The sequence below is a fragment of the Ciona intestinalis genome, chromosome 3, assembly GCF_000224145.3.
Source record: "Ciona intestinalis chromosome 3, KH, whole genome shotgun sequence".
In the NCBI taxonomy this organism is placed as follows: Eukaryota; Metazoa; Chordata; class Ascidiacea; order Phlebobranchia; family Cionidae; genus Ciona; species Ciona intestinalis.
Genome location: NC_020168.2, coordinates 6,216,009 through 6,238,514, shown reverse-complemented (window position 1 = coordinate 6,238,514; position 22,506 = coordinate 6,216,009). Strand labels below are relative to the sequence as shown.

At 36.6% G+C, this 22,506-nt stretch overlaps 5 protein-coding genes across 6 annotated transcripts in view; all 5 read left to right on the top strand.

The window, feature by feature from the left end:
* LOC100177282 (galactoside 3(4)-L-fucosyltransferase-like) overlaps window positions 1–3,595 on the top strand; it is a 5,412-nt gene extending 1,817 nt beyond the window's left edge. The window contains exons 2-4 of the mRNA XM_018811214.2: window positions 696–881; window positions 1,242–1,473; window positions 2,535–3,595. Of these exons, the coding sequence (XP_018666759.1) occupies window positions 696–881; window positions 1,242–1,473; window positions 2,535–3,107 (991 nt within the window). The 3' untranslated portion in view covers window positions 3,108–3,595. The remainder of the gene's footprint in view (window positions 1–695; window positions 882–1,241; window positions 1,474–2,534) is intronic.
* A 592-nt stretch (window positions 3,596–4,187) lies between these two features.
* LOC104265577 (jmjC domain-containing protein 5-like) lies at window positions 4,188–6,746 on the top strand. Its single transcript, XM_026833683.1, has 7 exons — window positions 4,188–4,432; window positions 4,521–4,678; window positions 4,767–4,936; window positions 5,153–5,307; window positions 5,794–5,964; window positions 6,222–6,345; window positions 6,460–6,746. Exons 1-7 carry the CDS (start codon window positions 4,188–4,190, stop codon window positions 6,619–6,621), a joined length of 1,185 nt encoding a protein of 394 aa, XP_026689484.1. The 3' UTR covers window positions 6,622–6,746.
* Window positions 6,747–6,839: 93 nt separating this feature from the next.
* LOC100185131 (lysine-specific demethylase 8-like) lies at window positions 6,840–9,399 on the top strand. Of its 2 annotated transcripts, XM_026833569.1 has the most exons (7): window positions 6,842–7,456; window positions 7,527–7,678; window positions 7,759–7,922; window positions 8,113–8,276; window positions 8,352–8,516; window positions 8,587–8,707; window positions 8,807–9,399. In XM_026833569.1, the coding sequence occupies exons 1-7, from the start codon at window positions 7,203–7,205 to the stop codon at window positions 8,942–8,944; spliced, it is 1,158 nt and encodes a 385-aa protein (XP_026689370.1). In that variant the 5' UTR covers window positions 6,842–7,202; the 3' UTR covers window positions 8,945–9,399. The 2 variants fall into 2 exon arrangements, with proteins under 2 accessions (XP_026689371.1, XP_026689370.1); XM_026833570.1 differs by lacking the exon at window positions 8,587–8,707 and having other exon boundaries at window positions 6,840–7,456; window positions 8,807–8,899.
* A 671-nt stretch (window positions 9,400–10,070) lies between these two features.
* LOC100182003 (ribosome maturation protein SBDS-like) lies at window positions 10,071–11,237 on the top strand. The gene has a single exon (XM_018811215.2). It carries the CDS (start codon window positions 10,180–10,182, stop codon window positions 10,930–10,932), a length of 753 nt encoding a protein of 250 aa, XP_018666760.1. The 5' UTR covers window positions 10,071–10,179; the 3' UTR covers window positions 10,933–11,237.
* Window positions 11,202–22,506, top strand: part of LOC100182763 (eIF-2-alpha kinase activator GCN1) — a 27,122-nt gene continuing 15,817 nt past the window's right edge. The window contains exons 1-23 of the mRNA XM_009859906.3: window positions 11,202–11,294; window positions 11,655–11,754; window positions 12,039–12,237; window positions 12,668–12,854; window positions 13,270–13,458; window positions 13,529–13,637; window positions 13,913–14,116; window positions 14,392–14,540; window positions 14,870–15,061; window positions 15,478–15,613; window positions 16,143–16,311; window positions 16,558–16,658; window positions 16,815–17,036; window positions 17,304–17,428; window positions 17,683–17,861; window positions 18,374–18,620; window positions 18,907–19,111; window positions 19,479–19,610; window positions 19,960–20,236; window positions 20,615–20,702; window positions 20,892–21,068; window positions 21,630–21,764; window positions 22,058–22,240. Coding sequence (XP_009858208.1) covers window positions 11,292–11,294; window positions 11,655–11,754; window positions 12,039–12,237; window positions 12,668–12,854; window positions 13,270–13,458; window positions 13,529–13,637; window positions 13,913–14,116; window positions 14,392–14,540; window positions 14,870–15,061; window positions 15,478–15,613; window positions 16,143–16,311; window positions 16,558–16,658; window positions 16,815–17,036; window positions 17,304–17,428; window positions 17,683–17,861; window positions 18,374–18,620; window positions 18,907–19,111; window positions 19,479–19,610; window positions 19,960–20,236; window positions 20,615–20,702; window positions 20,892–21,068; window positions 21,630–21,764; window positions 22,058–22,240 — 3,708 coding nt within the window. The 5' untranslated portion in view covers window positions 11,202–11,291. The remainder of the gene's footprint in view (window positions 11,295–11,654; window positions 11,755–12,038; window positions 12,238–12,667; window positions 12,855–13,269; window positions 13,459–13,528; window positions 13,638–13,912; window positions 14,117–14,391; window positions 14,541–14,869; window positions 15,062–15,477; window positions 15,614–16,142; window positions 16,312–16,557; window positions 16,659–16,814; window positions 17,037–17,303; window positions 17,429–17,682; window positions 17,862–18,373; window positions 18,621–18,906; window positions 19,112–19,478; window positions 19,611–19,959; window positions 20,237–20,614; window positions 20,703–20,891; window positions 21,069–21,629; window positions 21,765–22,057; window positions 22,241–22,506) is intronic.

The window sequence follows — 22,506 nt, the reverse complement described above, 5'->3', positions numbered from 1 at the left end:
TGTGTCTAACTTTAGACCTTTATCGCTGTTTAAATTTGACTATTCTTCCTTCCTGAAGATCTTCTTGCCACTTCTTCATGATCATAACATGCACAGATGGTACCCTTATCCAAATAATTTTATCCAACTACGGAACACCTATTGACGATGCTTAAATAGCTCGCTTAATAATTCTGGTGGCTTAGAATTTAATCTAAATAAAATTATAAAGGTGTGCTGCATTATAAAACTTGCCAAATGCCTGTCTACTAAATTAAATATAATCAAAACGTAGGTTTTCTGTGTTTGGTAAACTTAATCTGATTGCTCGTCTCTCTTTATGCTTAATAAACTGATATTTATATACTAATAAACCTTTTGCGCTGCTTTATACGTCTGGTATGATTTTAACTAAACAAGAAAGTATCCCTGCGACACGTTCTGTGATAAACTGTAAGTTAAAACAACCTAGAACTGGTATTGAACCTACCAACAACTGCAAACTGCATTCAAAATGAAAGAAATCCATTCATAAAACCGCGACGTAACAATGTATTATAATGGGCATTATTCGCGTCAATGGGCCTCTTATTTTCAGAGCAGTTTCGGTGTATTCCTAGGCCGTGTATTGAGTAGGCCATGGCACCAAACACACACGGTGTTCTCTTATACCTCATGCTTATTGTTAAATTATAACCTTGGCGTTTGTTTAACAGAAACAAAACAACCTGGATATTGTCATGGCGACGACCGTGGGGTTATGAGTTCAAAGGTCACGACGAGGGTCACGCGACGGGGTCATGCAAGTTCACGTATGACCGCAGCAAACTTAAGCAATCCAAAGCTGTTCTGTTCCATTATACATCACTAGATGAAGAGGAAATGCCTTGGACACATTACAGGTGTTGTGTGGCGTGGTAATTAATAACCATAGCACGGTGGGGTAAGATGGATAGTTACCGTTGGAACATAATATCCTATGTTTCCTAATCGTGTTTTCGACAGTTAACAATGCTATTTCAGAGTCACGCGGCTACGGTTATATAATTCTGTAAATATACTTTATTTACTGCCAAATGGGGCGAGAAAAGAGAACAAAAACATGTCCAATTTTACCCAACCCCACAGTTGGATATGACTGGCCATGGTACAGTAGTTATTATGCAAAGAATTTAAGGTATTTGCAGCAACTATTGTGGTCGCATTTGTCTTCGGAAAATACACATAACTACAGTAGCAGCATTGAGTCTATCATTTCCAAGGTCACCCAGTCAAATATTTGTATTCTGGTTTCACGACAATCCGTCATACGTCCGCAACGGTGAGACTCGTCATCCCAACCGGTTTGATGGAGGATTTATTAATTGGACGATGTCGTATCTACAAGAGTCGGACGTGTTCATGCCTTACCTCGAACCAAAAGTTGCGCAGAATATTTTTAACCGGAAGCAAGATGACGTTAATATGTTTATCTCGAAGAAAACGAGAATTGCTGTGAGTTACATTTTTGTTGTGTTTGTGAGCATGAGGTGTATGAATGGACCATGTTCGTCTGGTGTATAAGAAGACACCTATGTTATAACTCGACAGTGAGCATGAGGTGTATGAATACATCATGTTCGTCTGGAGCATAAGAAGACACCCATGTTATAACTCGACAGTGAGCATGAGGTGTATGAATACACCATGTTCGTCTGGAGTATAAGAAGACACCTATGTTATAACTCGACAGTGAGCATGAGGTGTATGAATACACCATGTGTGTCTGGTGTATAAGAAGACACCCATGTTATAACTCGACAGTGAGCATGAGGTGTATGAATACACCATGTGTGTCTGGTGTATAAGAAGACACCTATATGTTATAACTCGAGAATGACCATAAGGTGTATGAATACACCATGTGTGTCTGGTGTATAAGAAGACACCCATACGTTATAGCTCGACAGTGAGCATGAGGTGTATGAATACACCATGTGTGTCTGGTGTATAAGAAGACACCCATGTTATAACTCAACAGTGAGCATGAGGTGTGTGAATACACCATGCGTGTGTCTGGTGTATAAGAAGACACCTATATGTTATAACTCGAGAATGACCATAAGGTGTATGAATACACCCTGTGTGTCTCGAGCATAAGAAGACACCCATACGTTATAACTCGACAGTGAGCATAAAGTGTATGAATACACCATGTGTGTCTGGTGTATAAGAAGACACCTATGTTATAACTCGACAGTAAGCATGAGGTGTATGAATACACCATGTTCGTCTGGTGTAAGAAGACACCAATGTTATACCTCAACAGTGAGTACGAGGTGTATGAATACACCCTGTGAGTCTGGAGCATAAGAGGAAACCCATGGTACATAACTTGACAGTGAGCATGAGGTGTGAATACACCATGTGTGTCTGGTGTATAAAAAGACACCCATGTTATTACTCGACAGTCAGCATGAGCATTGGATGTATGAAACAGAACATCCGTGTTAAAACGATTGCCGTTGCGCCGATATGCGAGAATAAATAAGTTACATTATTTTATTTTATTTCAGCTTTGGGTGGTGAACGATTGCGATTTATTCCGAGGTTCCAAGTTACGAATGAAATACGCGAATGCTCTTGTGGAAGCTGGTCTGTCATTAGATAGATACGGTTGGTGTTTCAATAACAAGCAAGCTTATAAGAAACTAAGCGATGAAGTCTTGCTGTCGTACAAGTTCTATCTCGCATTTGAAGTCGCCGAAAAGTGCAGAGATTATGTAACAGGGGAATTTTGGAAAAATGGTATCGAAATGGGAAGAGTTCCAGTTGTTTGGGGTCCAAGGAAAAAGGACCTTGACTATCTGGTTCCACCTGGGTCTTATATCCACACAGAAGACTTTGAAAGCCCGGCCAAGTTGGTTGAATACCTTTTATACCTTGATAAGAACGACGAAGCATATCGAGAATATTTTAACTGGGTTCGAAACCCAGGCACGGAAGTAGAAAGGTTAAAAAAACTGTATCAGCAAACTTGGCAAGAACGGCTTTGCGAGAAACTTTTATCAAACCAACCAGCTAAAGCGGAGAAGTTTATTTCCTATATCCAATACGGGAAAGATTGGGGTACGTGTATTGATGTATAGGAATAAGCCATGGTTTAATATTTACGTACAAGATTCACTATAAGATTCCGGACACAGGTTTCGGTACAGTGGGAAATGAATGAACATTTTTCTGGAATGACAAACGCGTGGTGGCAGCAGTGAACTTAAGTAATAGAAATATAATGACACCAATTGGTTGCGATGCAAACGTTGAACTTTACGCTAAACGTCACATTGAGTTGCATTTTTCATGTATTTTTAATATTTACCAGCCGTTCGAAACGCTTCCAAACTGCAAATATCGTAACAAAGCGCAGTGTATATTTACTGTAAATTGTAAACAATGTAGGTAAACTCCTATACAAGTGTCGTGTTTATAAGTAAATAATTAAACTATGACATTCAGACGCCTAATTTAACTTAACAAAGCCTTTTTACCTACTTTGAATTTTATGTGCTATAAGTTCTTTTTATGAAGGTTTTTCATCCGCCAGAATATAGAATAAATTTTACTTATCTTTTTAAAAGCGTGTTTGAGAATCAAAGTAATCGAACAAGCGAAATGAATGGGATTAGTAGCAAAACGACAATCGCTAAACAAGTTACGGGTAAAAATAAACATAAACGTATACCGGTTAATATACCCTATTATATAATAATCAGACAGTATACAAAGATATAACATTGGAATAAAGCAAAGTTGTAAATGCACGAAGATGTGTGCGTTTTACATCAAGGTATCGAGAAATTTGTATTCGGCCAGAAATGCCCACCCGCGTTAAACAATTACGACAGACTGAAAACGCATTAACTGTCCCGGGTTTTTGGCAGGAAACGAATTGCGTAGAGCGTTGTTTAATGTGATGCTGAAAACTCTGGGTGGTTCGGTGAAATCATAGTATACTGAAGTCACTTCAGTATACTATGGTGAAATTGTAGTATGCCATGTGTCTTAAGCATGGAAACGTTGGAGATAAGGATATGTTTACACCGAACTCAGTCGAAGTATTTGAGTTACAAGCTATAGATTGTATATGTAGTTACTTTTAGAAATTAAACTTTAGAGGTTTATAAATTGTTTACCATATAATTGAACAGACGATATGCGCTTTCAGAATTATGACTTTAGTGTTTGTGCTTTGCGTTGTGCAACTGGCTGTTGTTGTTGTGGCAGATGACCCACCAGGTCACATGCAACCCATTGGTTCACACATGCCACCCATGCCTATAGAGGAAAGAGACGATCTCCCAAACCCAATCGAGTTTTACGATAATTACGTCAAACCTGGGATACCAGTTGTGTTTAAAGGAGCAGCAAAGAAGTTTCCAAGTTACTATAACTGGACGAACGACACGTATTTAAGGTAAGCAGAAAAGTTAGTATTTAAAACCGTAGCTCGGGTTGGAGAATCGATATTTTTTTGATCTGTAATAACTAATTGTTAATCTTAGAGAGATGTATGGAGCTTGGGACATTGTAGCAGAAATGGGTAAAAAAGAGAATAGAGATTTTCCAGTTCAAAAGATGAACTTTTCTTCTTTTCTTTCTATTTATGAAAAAGAAGATTTGTATATGGTACATAATATGGCACGACCGCATCCAATAACAGGTATGCAGGCTATATCCAGAAACTATATGCAGCATGTAGCTATATAGTAGTGGTTGCGTATACATTAAGACTTTGTTTTTCCAAGCAGGGGATGTATTCCTTCCGAAATCTTTACTTTGTCGCGACTTCTTGGAGTCTCTAAACTTAATAATGATGTGGTTCTCGTCTGGTGGAACTAAATCTGTTCTCCACAATGATTTCGTTGAAAATATTAACTGCCTTTTTGATGGGACGAAGCGGTTTGTATTGATTGACAGAGTAAGTTAAATAACAAAACAATATAAACTGCTCATCGCTTCAGTTTTAGGCCAGAGAGTGTTTCTGTTATGCTTGAGTAAATGAAAATTGTTAATTGTTCACAAAAACAAAACAAGTTTATTTTACATTATTGTTGCACGGAAGTCTTAAAAAAAAGCTAAAAGAATGAGAGCTATTTTTTGACATTTTTAATCGTTTTTTTTTACTTTGATACAGAAACACAAAGACCTCGTTCCCATCGATAATCCCGATAGGGGTTTTAGTTCAGTTGACGTTGAAAAAGTCGACATGCACAAGTATCCAACGTTAGGCAAATTAACTTGGTACATCGCGAATATGGACACAGGAGATTGCTTTTATATACCATATGGGTAAATGAATCATGATGACACTACTTTTTGTGGGTATATAGACATCCGCAATCACTTATACTAAGTTGCATATACGTATACATACATAAAGTCACGTATGTATATATACACGAAGTCACATATCTTCATCCATTCCGGGTATATGTAGCCTATATATATATAGTAGGCTATACTACGAAGGAAGATCGGACACCTTTAGCACACAATGTCCAAATATCCTAATCGTGTTTTATACAATTAACAACGGTCTATGCACTCTACGAGAGTAGTGAGGATACGGTTTTATAACTCTTGTTTTTTTACGAACATAAATGTGTGTATATTCTCTGAGCCATATTCAATCAATGTGGTTCTTACCGAAGGGCGGTGTATGAAATCCTTAATAACGGTATTGATTAAATGTACATTCGGAGTATGTAGGCTATTTAGCGCAATGTGCTTAGTGGCTGCATTTATGATTTTAATGAATTTCTTGTCTATTTTTAGCTGGTTTCATCACGTTAGTTCATCCCGAACTCGAAACTTAGCGATCAATATTTGGTGGAGAAGTTTTAACCAGTTTGATTATAAAGAAGAATGTGAAAAGAATCTCGCAGATATTCCAGAATATGACACGTTGTTTAATCACCCGGTCAAGTCAGGAGTAAAAATCCATCAGTAAGTAATGCACAGTTTCACATACACAACAATATCCATAACCTAATCTAACGCTTCCTATAACTAATAGTAATATTATTGGTGACTATATAGTAGGCTACTGTGGGGTAAGATGGAACAGCTTTGGCACATAACATCCAAATATCTGGCTTCTGTTTTAAACAATTAACAACGATCTATGGGAGTCGTAATGATCCGGTTTTATAGTTCTTTGAATGTTGGTGTCCCACCCATACTATAACCATTTTTTGTCACAGGTTAGTTTTCCGAGATGCGTACACTGATAGCAAGCCGAATGCAACGTATATTGAAGTGGCAACAGCGGTACATCCTCTGTTTAATAAAGACGAAACCAAGGAGAATAAACGCGTATACTTTAAGGTTTGCATCTGTATCCATACACCGTGTGTTAGTGTCCCAAAATGCATTATTTTTGAACCACAACAAATAGCACTGGTAATGTATAAGATCGCTTTTATCGGCTTGTGTTTTCAGAAACTTAAATATTTCTTTTTCAACGCGGATACAAACAAAGACAAGTACCTCACAAAAGAGGAAATTGAAAGTGTCGATTTGGAAACCATAAAAGATTTCCTCACTGAAGATGCTGTGAAGCAGATGGAGAAAAAATATACGAAAGTCAATGACGAGTTGTGAAGATAGTCTTATGACTAACTAATATCTATAATCATAGTTTATTTTTTTAAACTATGCCATAATGATGTGTTATATTTGAATATAAAGAAATGCATTAATATACGATAGTACGAAGCAAGCCTAAATACACATGCATCATATGGCGATGGTGAGAATAAGTTGATCCTAAAGAGAGCATGAAAACCGCCGTGCGTGGATGGACGCTAATATGCATGAAACAGGTTTTTCAGAGCTGATGTATTTTTTAAACATATGTAGTCCAATATGTGTGTGTGACTACGTGATATACAGATAAGCATGTACAGGCATTGCTGGATCAACAGGAAAACGTGGAAGCTATTTTCCTGTTTCTGAGAAAAGCTGAATCTCTAAGAGTACGGATGTTTGCAGAGTTATGCCACAAACCAAAGCGGTTGCATGAACAGTGAATTGATGAGACCAGAATTAAGGCGCTGAAGGCAGAATTAACTAAGGTGCTAAATTGAAGTTGAAACAGCTTACTAACACGTTTAATCGTATATATACATGATATCTTTAGTACAGAATACGTTGCAGTCATAATTTGCTGTATAAGTTGTAGAATGAATAAATGCATTATAATCATATCCTGCATTGTGCAACTAGCTGTTGTTGTTGTTGTGGCAGATGACCCACCAGGTCACATGCAACCCATTGGTTCACACATGCCACCCATGCCTATAGAGGAAAGGGACGATCTCCCAAACCCGACCGAGTTTTACGATAATTACGTCACACCTGGAAAACCAGTGGTGTTCAAAGGAGTGGTAAAAAAGTTTCCCAATTTCAACAACTTGAGAAACGATTCTTACTTGAGGTAAAAACAACGATTAGCGCATAAAGTACAGAAACGCTGATGTGCATATTAACTTTACCATTCCATTCAGAGATCTGTATGGAGATACAACATTCAATACAGACAAGCTTAAAGAAGAAGTAATAGATAAACCATTCCCAATGAAAATGTATGAATTCTTGTCAGTTTATGAGAAAGAAGACGTTTACCTTATAGATCCGTTATCTGATGGCCCATTTGCAAGTAAGTCAACGTGTGTATTTGTCATATTCTCATAACCTTCACTAAATGTACATTATTTTATACATTTCATTTAACATCAGATACTGAAGTGTTCGTCCCTAAACCATTGCTGTGTGAAAAAGTATTAAATATGATTGTGATCTGGTTTTCATCTGGAAATTCCAAATCACTTCTACATAATGATGCTTACGACAACCTGAATTGCCTCTATGATGGAAGTAAAGACCTGCTACTTATAGATCAAGTAAGGTTGCTAGGTATTTAAAGGGTCTTTGCGATGAGATTTGTCGACATTAATTTTTTTTCAGTTTTTTCTTAATTCTATAAAATAAAACTCGAAGCAAAAGCTACCAACGTTTAAGCCATCAAGGTCATCCCTTGTAATGCCTTTTCTGGAAATTTTCTAACTGTGGTGATTACATTTTTTCTGACAGAAATACGAGGATAGTCTGCCCCTAGATGTCTTACCTGATCAAGTTAGTAACATGAGCAGTTTGGATGTTGAAAAGGTTGATATGTACAAATATGGAAAGCTTTCAAACATACCGTGGTATGGAACAACTATCGAGGCTGGAGACTGTTTTTACATTCCAATTAAGTGAGTTTTGCAGTAGAACCCAACATCCTCAGATATACAGTCTGCAAATAATGATGTTCTACTAATGTTTTTTAGGTGGTTTCACCAACTAAAAGGACCAAAGGGTAGAAACTTAGCGATCAACTATTGGTTAAATATGAAAAATGACCCGATACATCGAGAAGATTGCGTTGGAATATTTTTTCCAGAATACAAAACGTATTCTCAATATCGCACGGATCCTGTTGCGAGCCTTGAAAAGTAAGTAGTGCTGTTGCATACAACTTAATACAGGTTTGATTCTAAAGTTTAACTTACATGTCCTTTACAGTAAAATCCTTTTTAACGCATTCAACGGGTCATCCAATACAACAAAGAGAAATTTGATAAGTGCAGTAATTGCTCTTTTTCCCGACAACCTTGAACAATATGATAAAATTGATCATCTTAAGGTAAAATACGGTTTTGTTTAATTGCCATGAGGTGATTTAGGTGAATAAAGGCATATATATACAACAACTCACTTTGGAATACTTGAATTTTATTTTCAGCAAGCACAAAGATACTTCCACTTGCTGGACACGAATGGAGACGATGTGTTAACCATTCAAGAAGTTAAATCTTTCAAGGAAAGTGGGGCAGGCAGTGAAAACTTCTTTCCATCTCTTAGCATAAAAGACGAGTTATAACAAGCTATAACCAACATAAAGAATTCCTTTTCACCTGTTAGCATCCAAAAATGACACTATATGAAATAGTGCAGCAAGTAAATAGCGCCATATTATCCCGCAGTTGCAATACTGTATAACACAAATATACTGCAATGCAAAAAAATTTATAATATAGATTTGAAACACAACAAACCCAAGCAGTAAACATATAGCTCATTATGTGCGGAAGCTAAACTTAAGAAGACTTCTTTGGTCTTGAGATTTTCCTTGTTTTTTTCTTTTACCGTTGTATAATTTTCTTTAAAAAAAGGCGCGCGTTTTTGCTAAATAATAATTTTCAAAAAATGCAAAAAGTGCTTTCGTCAAATTTAAGCTGGAATTTCGCTATAGAAATAAAAGTAAACGTTTATGTTTATGTACCTAATAGCTTTGTTAAAACGGGGGTTCCGTTTCATAAACTATGTGCTTGCTTACCAGTTACCGTATGTGTAAGTTTAGGAGTAGTTGTTTTTCCGCATGGCTGGCAATTTGGCAGCAACCCAGTGACCAATGAGTTGAGGGTAGTTGAGGGTATTAAAAGCCGGAGTCGTATAAACCCATTTTTTCTATGGCTCTGTTAAAAGCCAACGACATTGATTGGGATGAGCGGTGTATTCGAACAATACGCGCAAAGTATGGTCTTTAAAAGTAATCTTCACGAATATATGACTTGGAAACTTTTCGTTTATTATTTAATAACTTACGTGTCCAACATAAGTATCATCTACTTTAAAATATAACACGTGAGTTGCGCAACGGTCACGGATGAGTGAACAGGAAGAAATTTTTGTAAGTGTTTGTTATTAAAGTACTGACAGATATTATTTACTACATTAGTTGTTTTTATGTCAAGTAAAGTTCACCGTACTTTTACTTACATATGCACAGTGTTAAAATGCAGCAAAAAAGAGGGTGCTACTGAAGAATCTTCCCCCCCCACCTTATTTGCTAACCACGGGTTAGTGGTTACAGGGGTTAGTAGTTAGTGGTTATAGGGGTTAGTAGTTAGTGGTTATAGGGGTTAGTGGTTAGCAAATAAAGTGGGGGGGGGACTCTTCACTAGCACCAAAAAGAGTTAACATTCAATTAAAACCAAGGTATATAGGATAGAACGACACGTTGTTTTTGTTTGTTTTGCAGGTTATATGAATTGCTTAGTTAAAGTGATTGGTATAGGCAGTATTACTTGTCAATAGTTTGACAAACCTGCAAGGATGTCAATATTTACGCCGACGAATCAAGTACGTTTAACAAACGTAGCTATCGTTCGCATCAAAAAGACAGGAAAACGCTTTGAAATCGCGTGTTACAAGAACAAGGTTATGTCGTGGAGAAATAACACTGAAAAAGACATTGATGAAGTTCTGCAAACCCATACTGTGTTTGTAAATGTATCTAAAGGGCAGACTGCTAAGAACCAAGATTTAATCAAAGCATTTGGTACTGACAACCAAACGGAGGTTTGTAAACAAATATTGGCAAAAGGTGAGTTACAGGTTTCTGAAAAAGAGAGGTCGGTGCATCTTGAATCAATGTTTCGAGATATAGCTACAATTGTGACCGATATGTGTGTGAATCCTGACACTAAACGGCCGTACACTGTAACTGTAATCGAACGAGCAATGAAAGAAGATATACATTACTCTGTAAACCCTACCCGAAACACAAAACAGCAAGCGTTACAGGTTATCAAACTTTTGAAAGAGAAAATCAACATCAATAGAGCAGAGATGAGACTTAGATTCTTTCTACCAGGGAAAGATGGGAAGAAAATAAAAGAAAAACTTCAACCTATGTTAAAAACTGTTGAAAGTGAGGAATTTTCTTCAGCACTTGAAATGGTTTGCTTGGTGGATCCTGGTTCTTATCGACAGATATTTGATATTGTAAGTAAAGAGACGAGAGGAAAAGGAAAGGTGGAAGTTATGAATTTAAAAGACATCGAAGAGAGCGAAGAAATGTTTTGAGTTTATTGTTTTCAGCTCAAAGGAGATTTCAAAACGTTTGTAACACTGAATGGTTATGCAAGAATGTTTGTATAATATCTTTGTTTCAGTTTTGCCCTGTTTATATTTGTTTTACTTTTTTCCTTCTTCGAATTATGTTCCCTTTCTCTGAAACTTTAATGCAGAATTTACTATCAATCGCCAATACTCCATTCAGTCACAAACTTTGTCTTTTTCTTGTTTATTTACTCCTATTTTCTGCTCCATCATTTAAATATTAATTTACAACTGTGGTTGACAATAATTATATGTGCTTCTGTATAACAGGTGGACAAGGTTGTTTGATATAAACTTTGAATAGATTGAATTGGAACGTAAACATGGTTAGTTATATTTGTTGTTTTCAATATGTTGATAATTTGTGGGGTTACTGTTATCCGGTAAAAATATATATAATACATAATTAATACAATTGTTTATTAAAAGAAATCAGATGTTAGTAATTGGAAATACTTTTAACATTAAGTTGTAACAGAATGAAAAAATGCAACATATATATAAAATAAAGACCCCCCAGCAATATATATAATAAGATATAAGTATTCTGTTCTAAATGGGTGAGGTCTAATGCCAAGTCCCAAAATTTAGAACAAAGTTGGCCCTTACCCTTATATATTAAACGGTATAAACACTCCACAATATTTTTGTCAACAAACATTTTTCAACTGAATCTATTGTTCCAGGAAAGCCTGAAAACTTTTGTTCTTCATTCAACGGTGTTTAAAGTGACGAAACGAATTTCTATGATTGATGATGTCATATCTTGTGTTAAAACCAAGAAAGGTTGGTTTTAATTGGAAGATTTGAGATATGTTATAGAAATGCATTGCCTTGTAAGTTGTAACCAGAGAATACCAGGCCGGAGGTTCAATGCTGTATTGCTGTTCATATATAAGCAGGTAGCTTCTCTGGTTAAAAACAATAAAATGTTCTGTTTTTCACCAAAAGACGATGCTCCAACCCATTTATGATTTATTTCAATTAATGTGGTAAACGTTATTATATGGAATATATATATCTATTAACAAGACTGAATACCTTACCAAGTTATTTGTTCATTTTCACAGACATACAAAACAAAGTGATCCAGCTTTGTATTGTGAGTTTGTCGCGAACACTTGGATTGTACAATGATGCAAAATCTCGAAACAAATGCATTGAGTTGATTCGAAGATTGATGGAAAATTACAAAAAAGTTTCCGTAGCTGCATTGTTGGATGTCCTTGATAAAGAAGGGAGGTTTCATGTTAAGAATAAAGCACCAAGGTTTGATAGGAATTTTATTGTAGCTTGTATTGAATGGGAGTATGGGGCTAATGACATTAAGCAGAGTAAATTAGCTTTCATTGGGTAAAGTTGGGGATGCCTTGACTGACATATCAGCCAACTTTTGAAATTAGGGTTCAAATTCAAACCTGATTTTGTTGTTAGATGTCTTAACAAACTAGCAGAGCCAAAGTGTGTAGTTGAAAGTTGTACCTGTATTTTAACAATGTTACCAATATGAGACCTTGGTTTTTGGAAAATTCTTGTTATATAAAAAGTTAATAAGTTCAAGACATGCATGCTATAAATATAAAAAATATAAAAATCACGAATACTTACACCTTCATAGCCATGCAAAATGCACTATAGTAGTGACTGACTCAAAACAGCTGGCAACATTAGGTCCAACACTTCATATCTTCCTATGCAGTCGAAGTGCTTCAGCCCAAGCGTTAGTTGCGTTGTCGTGGTCATGCGTGCTTATGGGTAATCTGGAAGGTGATGATGTTAATAAACTTGTCGCAATACAAGCATCATTGTATTATGGATCACAACTAAGTCAATCCAAGTCCATATCTAGTAGTGGTGCAAGAAAAATAAGAACACAGTGGAAACAGGTAGTCTGTTGGAAATTTTTTATTTAAAAATAAAGTTTGTTTTTAAGTTAAATTATATTTTGTAAGGTTGAGGTCATTTATGGAACTTAGGCATTAGGTCCATTACCCTATTTAATATGGATGAGGTCCTTGTTAAATGACCCTGGATTTAAAACAGAATTAGCCCATTTATGCTATGTTTGTACTGAACATTTGATACAGGTACAGTAGCTTTCACAAGCTTTCCTCAACTTTAGAAAAGTTTTTAGGGAAGTTTTAATTTTAATTTTTTTTTATGTTAAGACTTGCCATGAATCAGCCTATAGTTTTGCCACATCTGCATTTAAACTGTAATTTAACTGGCATAGTATTTATCTTGCATACATTTACTTAATAAATGAATAAATGTATTTATATTTTACTTTGCATTCCCCAGAATCCAAACTCATTTGACTCAATCAGCAAAATCTTATTAAATCTTGATCTAATCCATTCTAACTGTTGCTTGCTTGGTCTACTGTCTGCTACTTATCCATCCTCATTCGAAGAGAAAAAGAACGACGTTTTTACATTTTATGTAAAATCGATGGTTTTGAACAAAGTTCAGCCTCTGAAGGGAGCACTGGTAAGTTTTAATTAATTTGTTCGGGATTTTATTTTAAAAATATGTTTAGTTCAATGCATGTATTGTTTAGGATTGTTGCATCCCAATCCTACACAATGTGACCCACCAAGACTTTGAACAAATTATTTTACCGGCATTTCAAAAATCTTTCCTAAGGAACCCAGAAAATTGTTTTGCAAGTAAGTTAACGATTTATGGTAACTTACTCATTTTTTTAAAACTTATTAAAGTTTGGATGTTAGATTAATAGACTAACTCTTGCCTAAACCCCAGCTCCACTAATATGTCCCATTGTAGGACATTACCTTTATAGAATAGAATAAAACCACAGTATTAAATTTGCTGTGGATTTTTTCACAATGTGTAGCTCAATTAAACAATTATCTGGCACCTGTAGTTTTAAGCTTTCCTAAATTTTAAAACCCAATTTTTATATCTTTCACTTTGTTTCCAGCGTTCCAAAGTTTTGTTACAAACGTCCGAATTGACCTAAGTCGTCACGCACGGTTGATCACAACAATGTTGGTTCCGCAACTTATTTCTAAGAGCGATTCAAATCGTGATGCTGCTTGTGATGTCATAATACCGATGACGTCACAATGCAGTGATTCCGAGTTTGTTTTGGAAACCGTGAAATATTTGTTTGACGTCTTGAAAGGTTGGAACACTGAATTTTTTATCGTTAGTTTGACTGGACAGTTTTTGAACAAACGTATCCTGCATAGCATTGTTTATGTGCTGAGATCCAAAATAATGACATAAAGTCAAAAAGCTTTTAGCACATTGTAATATAGTATGGTGAGCTAAGATGGGACAATTTTTTTTTCTGGTCCCATTTGGTTTAAAACAAAGAATATTTACAGACCAAAAATTCTTGGTGAATTTCCAATTTTTTCCATCATTTATTTTCTCCTATTTTTCCTATACATCCAGGTAGTGAAGGTAAATTAACACTCGCTGGTCAGAAATGTAGTGTGTTGAAAGCTGTTGGTGCTTGGGCAGGATGTGCGGTCGGTGATGGTAATTCATCTCATGTATTGGCTTCATCAGTTGCTACTATGATGGTGGCATTTCTACAACAGGTTGTATTTTGTTGTTACCTTTTGAGTGACTTATGCATCACGTGGTTGCCCGTTATAGGTATTTTGACATGTGTGGATAAGCATTGAATGGGTGACTGTTCTCCATGCTAAGCCCTTGGATCCGCCACTCGAGAAAGGGGTTTTAATAATTCAATTGAACTGAATCTAACTTATTTACCCTTGCATAGTGGGACAGTGACAGCATTTGTAACATGAATGTTTTGTTTCATACACCTCGTGCTTTTTTACTAGTTATACACCTAGACCTATGTACCTTGTTGTTTTTTTTTATTTTATTTTTTTATTTCATAATCAAACCCCCCTCGCAGGAGCTTCATGAAGGAACCCTCATCACGGGAGCATCATCCCTATCTTCCTGGTGCTCAATGATCAACATCATTCCTCCAGACCTCATATCATGGTTCGTTAAAGCTCCGAGCATCAAAGTATCAACACCGGGTGTCAGGCTTGGTTACATCGAGTGTATGATCAAGCTGTTTAAGCGGGATAATATGGAAATGGTGAGTACTTTTGGAGGACTGAAAGTAGGTAAGATTTGCTGTTTACCTCAACACCAAGGCTACTTTTGTACATTGCTAAATAAATATATCTATTTGGATATTTGGCAGGCTCTTCCATTGCATGTTTGCATGCATAGTCATAGGACCTCACCCATATAGAGCAACTAATATATCTTGAGTGTTAATCAAATGCAACTTGCCTTCTATATGGGTACAATCCCACAGCATGTTCCATTCTGTGTGAGTAAGGCCCTACTAAGCAGAGCTGAGACACAGTGGCCCATTACCCCGACACCCAGGGTGCAACAACCCATTCATGATTATGGGGTGGGCAATTAAATGTCTTAAGGACACACGAACAGTACTAAGTATATTTTTTTGCCATTTACTAGATCATCCTCCATTTTTGTTCCCAGATTGAGCCCATTGTACCATACTTGGTACAAACTTTGGAAAAAGCCCGGCAACAATCCACTCAAATACCTTTGGTTTGTGAAGCCATTGGTGCTTCATTGCTTTTATCGAAACTTGGGGAGGTGGAGTTTAAGAAAGGTGAGCTGTTGGTCATTTATTAGGTGTGTACAAGTTATCTGCTTTACAGATTAAAGGTGGCTGTACACAGTATACGGCATGCGAATTCGCTTGCAAAGTCGTATGCAAACCCATTACCGAGTTCGGCATGCGGCAGCGAAATCCGGACAAAACAGAGAAAACGGACGAATTTCGGATACTTTGTACAACCACCTTTAATCTGTAAAGTAAAATCTGTAAAGTAGAACAAAAGAATAACCTTTAATTAGTTGCAACACTTTTCACAGGTGTTCATATAGGCTGTCTATTTACACCAGAGTTGACCCATTACCAAAACAGTTATAATGATATAATTTTTTTGTAAAGTATTATCCATTATAGCTGTTTTGGTAATGGGCCAGCTATGGTAAGCTTGGTAAGTTTTTGATCCCATGGCTTTACCACTTTGTGGGACCTTAAAATATAACACTTACCCTAAAAATATTTTTTTTATATAATTTTATAAATTATCAACAAAATTAAATGTCTAAAATCGTTTTCACAATTTTAGAACAAAAGATTAACCTGTTATGGGAGATTCTTCTTGATGAAAAGAAGATGATCTTAACATCCGATAAAGTCCTCCAGCATGCTCCCGATGATGTCATCATGATCCTTGTTTCACTTATTGAGAGGATGTTGCTCATCTTTCCAGATCAACTGTCAAAGTTTATTGTCAGGTGATTGGTTTGTGAATATTTATTTTTGTGACATAAAGAAGGCACCACAGTTGTGGAATAGAATGTTGGCGTGATACACCTACTGCTACATCCAAAGTATCAGATGTGCCTGTGCCTCGCTGAAGACCTTACCCTTATAGAAAAGAATCTTTATTATTGAGTGTCTATTAGCTGCCTTAGCCGGATATATATTGTAGTACTTTGGGTGTTAATAATAATAATATTAATATTTACTTAACTTAACAGTCGGTTCCATCACATCTTGGTGCACCTGCTTCTACACAAACCAAGGAATGTTTATTGCGTTGTTGAGAAGACTTTGAAGAAACTCATGGCTGCCAACTCAGGTTTGTACTGTGTATTATAAATTCTTTGGAAATCTTCGCTTTTGTGTTCAAAGAGATAAATAAAAATTTATTGGAATGTTGTACTTTGACAGCTAAAACTAAAGATTTACGCTCATTATTGTATTATTACATCACAAACACAATCTACTATTCCAGAATTACCCTCCATCTTTCTCAACGAACTTTTCGCTCAACTACGCCCGGCATTACTCATCGATTTCAGCGCAATTGATGATTCAGCTGAAATTATGAAGAATTACGTCTCACATCGTCGCTTCACTAGCTCCCTCTTGTGTTTGTTGGATGCGAAAGTAGGGACGAAAGCATCGGAAGATATCGCGATGTTGATGATCCCTGATGTTTATCATCCATGCATAAGTGAGTGGGATTGTGTTGAATGTTGTTTATATTGGAGTTGTGTTTCTATTGAGTAAGGTCCTTGTTTATCACATGGGATTTAGCCCAGAATTGACTCATTACCCCAATTCTAGATGTGGTAATTAGGCAACACACTTAATTGGAAATTGCTCCAACCTACTGGTCACCAATGGGTTGTAGCACTTGGGAGTTGGGGTAATTAACCAATTCTGGCTTAAACACCGTTTAAATGCAAGAGCTTTTTCAAATGAGATCTTTTTGTTTCAGCTGCTGCCAACAACCATGTATGGACGGATTATTTGTACAATAATAAAATCGATGCACGACAATTTATTTCTTCACATCTCAGTTCAATCTGTGATAAACTGGTTCATCCTGCACACCATAATGAGGTAGGTGTATGTAATGCAGTGCTGTTGTTCTAAAACTATGAATGAACATAACTTATATATCCGGGCAAGGCAATGGCAGTTTTTTTTACACAGGTGTTCTGCTTCATACACCTCCTTTCCGCTTACGAGTTACCACGTATGTAACAGCCATTTCAGCTTTAACCCTAAATTGCAAACACATAATGTCACTCATGTTCCAATAGTTAGTATGACATACCACCCCATGCACCATTAACATTTCCATCCCCTCACAGACAAGTCTTGCCGCATTATGTGATGTGCTTCGTATCGCACCCGACATTATGATGTCACAAGTAACTGAGTATCTTGTCACTAACCTATCAAAACATGACCTCACACAAGTCACTAAAGATGAAGTTGGAATCATGAAAACTAAGGATGGGGCTCTATATAACATGGCTATTATTGAAAGGTGGTGAAGGCTGTGTTATAATTTATACATTTATAAATTGTTATAATTAGCGTGCTTGGCCAGGAATTGGTTCTGAACTTGATGCTGCTGCCATTGTGGGTGTATGTTTTTAAACAAGACAGTTATATTTTTATAAGTTTTATCCATACACCCTAATTTTATCTAATACAAAGATCCCGCATATAAGACATTAAGTGCTTTTGCAAAATGGTTAGCACAGTTGCTTTAAGCTTAAAAAAAAGTTTTAAGATACGTACACGGCTACCATTATGAGCGTATGTGTCCTTGGGCAAGACGCATAATGGCAATTGCTCCAACCAGTTGTCACTTTTGAGTTGTCTAAATTGTCAGCCATACATAAAAACCGTCACCCACAATGTTATATATATGGAAACTTGTAGGCAAGTACGGGATGTATGAAACAGAACACCTGTGTTATAACAACTATGGTCCAATCAAACAATGCCAGAGATTTTATTGATTTAATTTGTTTTTATTTTATTTCCAACCAGTGCTCCGAAAATCGCTCAAAACAAAAATATAAAACGAGAAAGCAAAGCTTATTCTTACAAAGAACAAATGATGGGTGAAGAGCTTCAGCGTGAGATTGAAGCTAAAAAGAGGGGTACGGGTGGGGTGAAGGGGGTGGGGGGTAAACAGGGAAACCCCCCAATACCCCTAAATCTAACGAAGAAACAGAAAGAGTTGGTTGACGCTGAGATGGAAAGAGAAAAAGTTATAAGGGACAAGTTGTTGCTGGTGGGTTCTTTGTATGATATGTTGTTGTTGGTTTGATGATGTAATGAAGTAGTAATATGATGTGTGTTCTGGCTTTTGTGTTATATTAATACTACTGTGTTCTATATGTTTAAATATTCGTGATATGGAAAGTGAGCATACTGGGTGCCAGTCCATTCCCAACTGTTCCCAGTTTGTATATGTTTGATAACTAATAAAAGTACCCTGGAAACAACATTAAAATACAGGCACATAAACTGTAGGAACAAGTTATCCATCTTCCATAACCTTTGTTTGTTCCACCAAGGTTAATGCGGAGTTCAACAAAGCTTGCGACGTACTTCACGCCACCATAAAGGTCCATTCGCTCACTACTGGCATTTCCCACCACCTGGTAGCAGTGTTGAGCCCCCTCCTTGAATTATTGAAGTCTCCTCTCGCATCGGAACGAGCACAGCAACTCTTTGTCGCCCTCAGTGGTGTAATGATGCCAGATCATCTAAAAAAACTTGGTTGGTTCATAAATATAAAACCACTTTATTTTAATTTACCCAGATAAATGTAACCTATTCAAGTGTACCTTATGCCCCATCTCCTGTTTAGATATACCTTAGTTTCTATTAGAATACTTTTAAAGGTGATGGGTGAAAATTGCTGTAATCAGGGGTAATAGGCCAACTTTGTCCTAAATCCCAGATCCCCTGGCACCTCTCTCTGAATCTCTTGCCTTACTATAGAGAATAGAACTTTTATAGAAATTGAGTTCTGTATTTTTATAAATACCGTGCAAGTATTATATATTCTGTTTGCCTTCTGTGATCAGCAATACAAACCCTTTATACAAAACACCAAATTAAACTGTATTGATTTTTTCCACAGGCATCCAAACAGCTTTCGCCACTTTAAGATTATATGATCCCTCACATAAAGTAGATGACGCTTGGTGTGCTGAGAATATAAACGATAATGTTGCAAGGGTGATGGAATCACTGAAGAAATCTATCAGTACTCGTAAGTTGGTTGGCTTTGATTGATTATTGTGCATTTCATTATTGAGGGTTAACAACTACCTCTAGATGGTGCCACCCTTAGTGTTGGGGAATAGGCCCATACCCCAGATTTCATGTGATCTCACCCTTATAGATCTTTATTATTTCTAACTTACATGCTGGGTGCTGGGCTTAAATCTAAGCTGGGTGCTGGGCTTAAATCTAAGCTGGGTGCTGGGCTTAAATCCCATAGCATGCCTCACTATAGAACCCCACTCATATAAAATAGAACTTAAATTTCACTTAAAAATAGAAATATTGTACAAAAAAATGCAAAACTTTGCTTGAAACTGACAATGCATTATATACAGAGCAACCGTCACCATGCTCATGCTACATCTTCCCGTTCCTACATCGCGTGTGTTCCTCCACATCTGATGTTGATTTGATCCTCTCCTCCCTGAAGATCATCAAAACACAAGTGCGGATCAGGTTCGACGACGACTTGACTTTTGACCCCAAGTTACTGCCAAGGTTAAAGGTCATGGAGAACACAGCGAAGTTGATCGGAACATCCATGGTTCAAGTCCAACACGAGGCGGTTAAAGTTATGATCGGGGTTTGTGAGTCTGCAAGTGGAAAGCAAGGGTAAGCTTAGCAGTGTTTACTTTTTCCACCTGTGTTGTGTTACAGATTTTACCAGTGCTGCCAAAAGTTTTTCTCAAGTGTTGCCTGCAGTTTTTTACTAGCGTTGCGGAAAGTCCTGTTAACCAGTGCTGCCTACGTTATTACTTTTCAATATTTCTAGTTCATAATAATAAATCAAGTAGCATACCCGCAATCTCAATAAATAACACTTTCTGTGGAATGTCTCGAGGGCTGCAGTTTCCAACAAATACAACAAGTTTCTAACATACATTTATTGTTTACATTTATATTGTTATAATCATTTTACCGTTGCATGCAACTTTGGGTTACAACTTACAAAAATAGTTAAATATTAATTATTATCATTGTTATTCCTAGTTGTGCCACTGCATGCGATGACGAGATAAAATGTCTGCTCACCTCTCTGCTGTCCCCAGTGGCCATGCTGCGTGGTGTGGCACTCCAAGTAAGGATACCTAAAACTACTACATTTGTGAAAAGTTGGACCATTATGTCAACAACAAATTTGTTTTAACAGAAATATTTCAAGATGACACAATAGTCAATTAATCTTCTACTATTTTAAACTGAAACATTTAAAATCTTATATTGAATGAAATCACATTGATAATAAAAATTTAATCCACCCTTACAGGGATTGTTGATATTACGTGACGTTGTGGCATCGGCAAGCGACAACCTGCTTCTGCATGTCACACGTCGTGCATGGGTAGCCATGCATGACCTCGACGATACTAACAGGAAGTTGGGAAAAGAATTGTGGGAAATTATGCATTTCAAACTTGAATCTACGATCTGTACAGAGATACTGGTGGGTTGAATCCGTAAAAATATTGTAACTCAAAAAAAAAATTAAAAGTAAATTTGTTACTTAATATTCTATGTGCGTAAACTCTTACAGTGTGACATGGCAGGAAACCTGGGGTTTGGGTCAGAGTTGGCTCGTTACCCTCCCTAGCAAAGTGGTAAGCAAGCCTGCCTGTAAAAGATCATGGGTTCAGGGCTTAACACTGCTATTATGGGGTAATGGGCCAATTGTGGCCTAAATCCTACGGCCCATAGCGTGCTACGCTGCGGGACCTCACCGACATAGAGTAGAATAGAACACTGCTACTAATATGGGAAAATGTGTCCTTGGACGAGACTCTAACACTGCACCCTGATGATGTCTTACCATATGGCGACGAACTCTCAGTCAGTTAATGTAACAAATAAAAATAGTTGCCAGCCAAGTGTTTTTCCACTCTATCGATAATAAGTTAGTTTAACACCAATAAAATTTATCTCAAAAAGATTTTCAAATTAGTTAAGAAATTAAAAGACATAAAAACCTATCAAGATAAGCTATGAATATTAACCATCTTACAAACAGGAGGACATTCAATACCATGAGTCAGCAATCCAACAAGCATCTGCTGAGTCATTGTACGCAGCCCTCGAATCCAACATAGAGATGGCACCTTTAATTTGTGAAGAATTGTTCAATATTTATAATCTTAAGTTGGAGGTAGGGTGCTGTGTGACTGGTATTATGTTTATAATTGTATTATTGTATACATGTACAATGATAGTGCTACCATTGCGGGTATATGTGTCTTTTGGCAAGACACTTAATGAAAAGTTAACTAATGTGGGCACTAATGTATAAAAAAAATTGCTATATACACAATAAACACTATGACATAACAACAGTATGATGATATTTGAAACACTATTTTATTGTTGTGAAGTTTTTTAATTACACATAATGATACATTACATTGCGTTTCTTTACAACAATCATTCTCCATGACATCACAGAGAGCAGCTCCAGTGATCGACCAGTTGGGACGAGTCATCCAAGAAAGTCCTCCGGATCATTTTGAGGCAAGAGTGGGAGTTGCCCACGCACTGAAGAAGATCTCACCCGTCCTCCCGGATCACCAGATTGAAGCTCTCTTCTCTTTCTTTGTTCCGGATGCTCTCGGAGACAGAAACCCTGAAGTAAGAGGATATTATTTGAATCTTAAAAAGTAGTGCTTATCAATTTTTTTTAATTATTTCGGTTTAATTTCATGTTGTATGTAAGTAAACAGCAAAAAGTGTAAATTTAGGAATTTCTATTTTACCTGATAACGAATTTGGGCACACAAAGTAGATATTATTTGTATTTTGGGCTTTATAATTTTAACCCAAATTTTGATGTGTTTAACTTGAAGTCTTAAAAATGGTTTAAAAACGCTTATTACACTGTAACACCTGTGATATAT

Bases quoted from the DNA above. Each gene is read 5' to 3' on its own strand.
- LOC104265577 (XM_026833683.1), top strand. From the start codon at position 4,188: ATGACTTTAGTGTTTGTGCTTTGCGTTGTGCAACTGGCTGTTGTTGTT. The intron at 5,308-5,793 runs GTAAATGAATCA...GTCTATTTTTAG, and splicing joins TGCTTTTATATACCATATGG to CTGGTTTCATCACGTTAGTT. The intron at 5,965-6,221 runs GTAAGTAATGCA...TTTTTGTCACAG, and splicing joins TCAGGAGTAAAAATCCATCA to GTTAGTTTTCCGAGATGCGT.
- LOC100185131 (XM_026833569.1), top strand. From the start codon at position 7,203: ATGAATAAATGCATTATAATCATATCCTGCATTGTGCAACTAGCTGTT. The intron at 7,679-7,758 runs GTAAGTCAACGT...ATTTAACATCAG, and splicing joins ATCTGATGGCCCATTTGCAA to ATACTGAAGTGTTCGTCCCT. The intron at 8,277-8,351 runs GTGAGTTTTGCA...AATGTTTTTTAG, and splicing joins TGTTTTTACATTCCAATTAA to GTGGTTTCACCAACTAAAAG.
- LOC100182003 (XM_018811215.2), top strand. From the start codon at position 10,180: ATGTCAATATTTACGCCGACGAATCAAGTACGTTTAACAAACGTAGCT.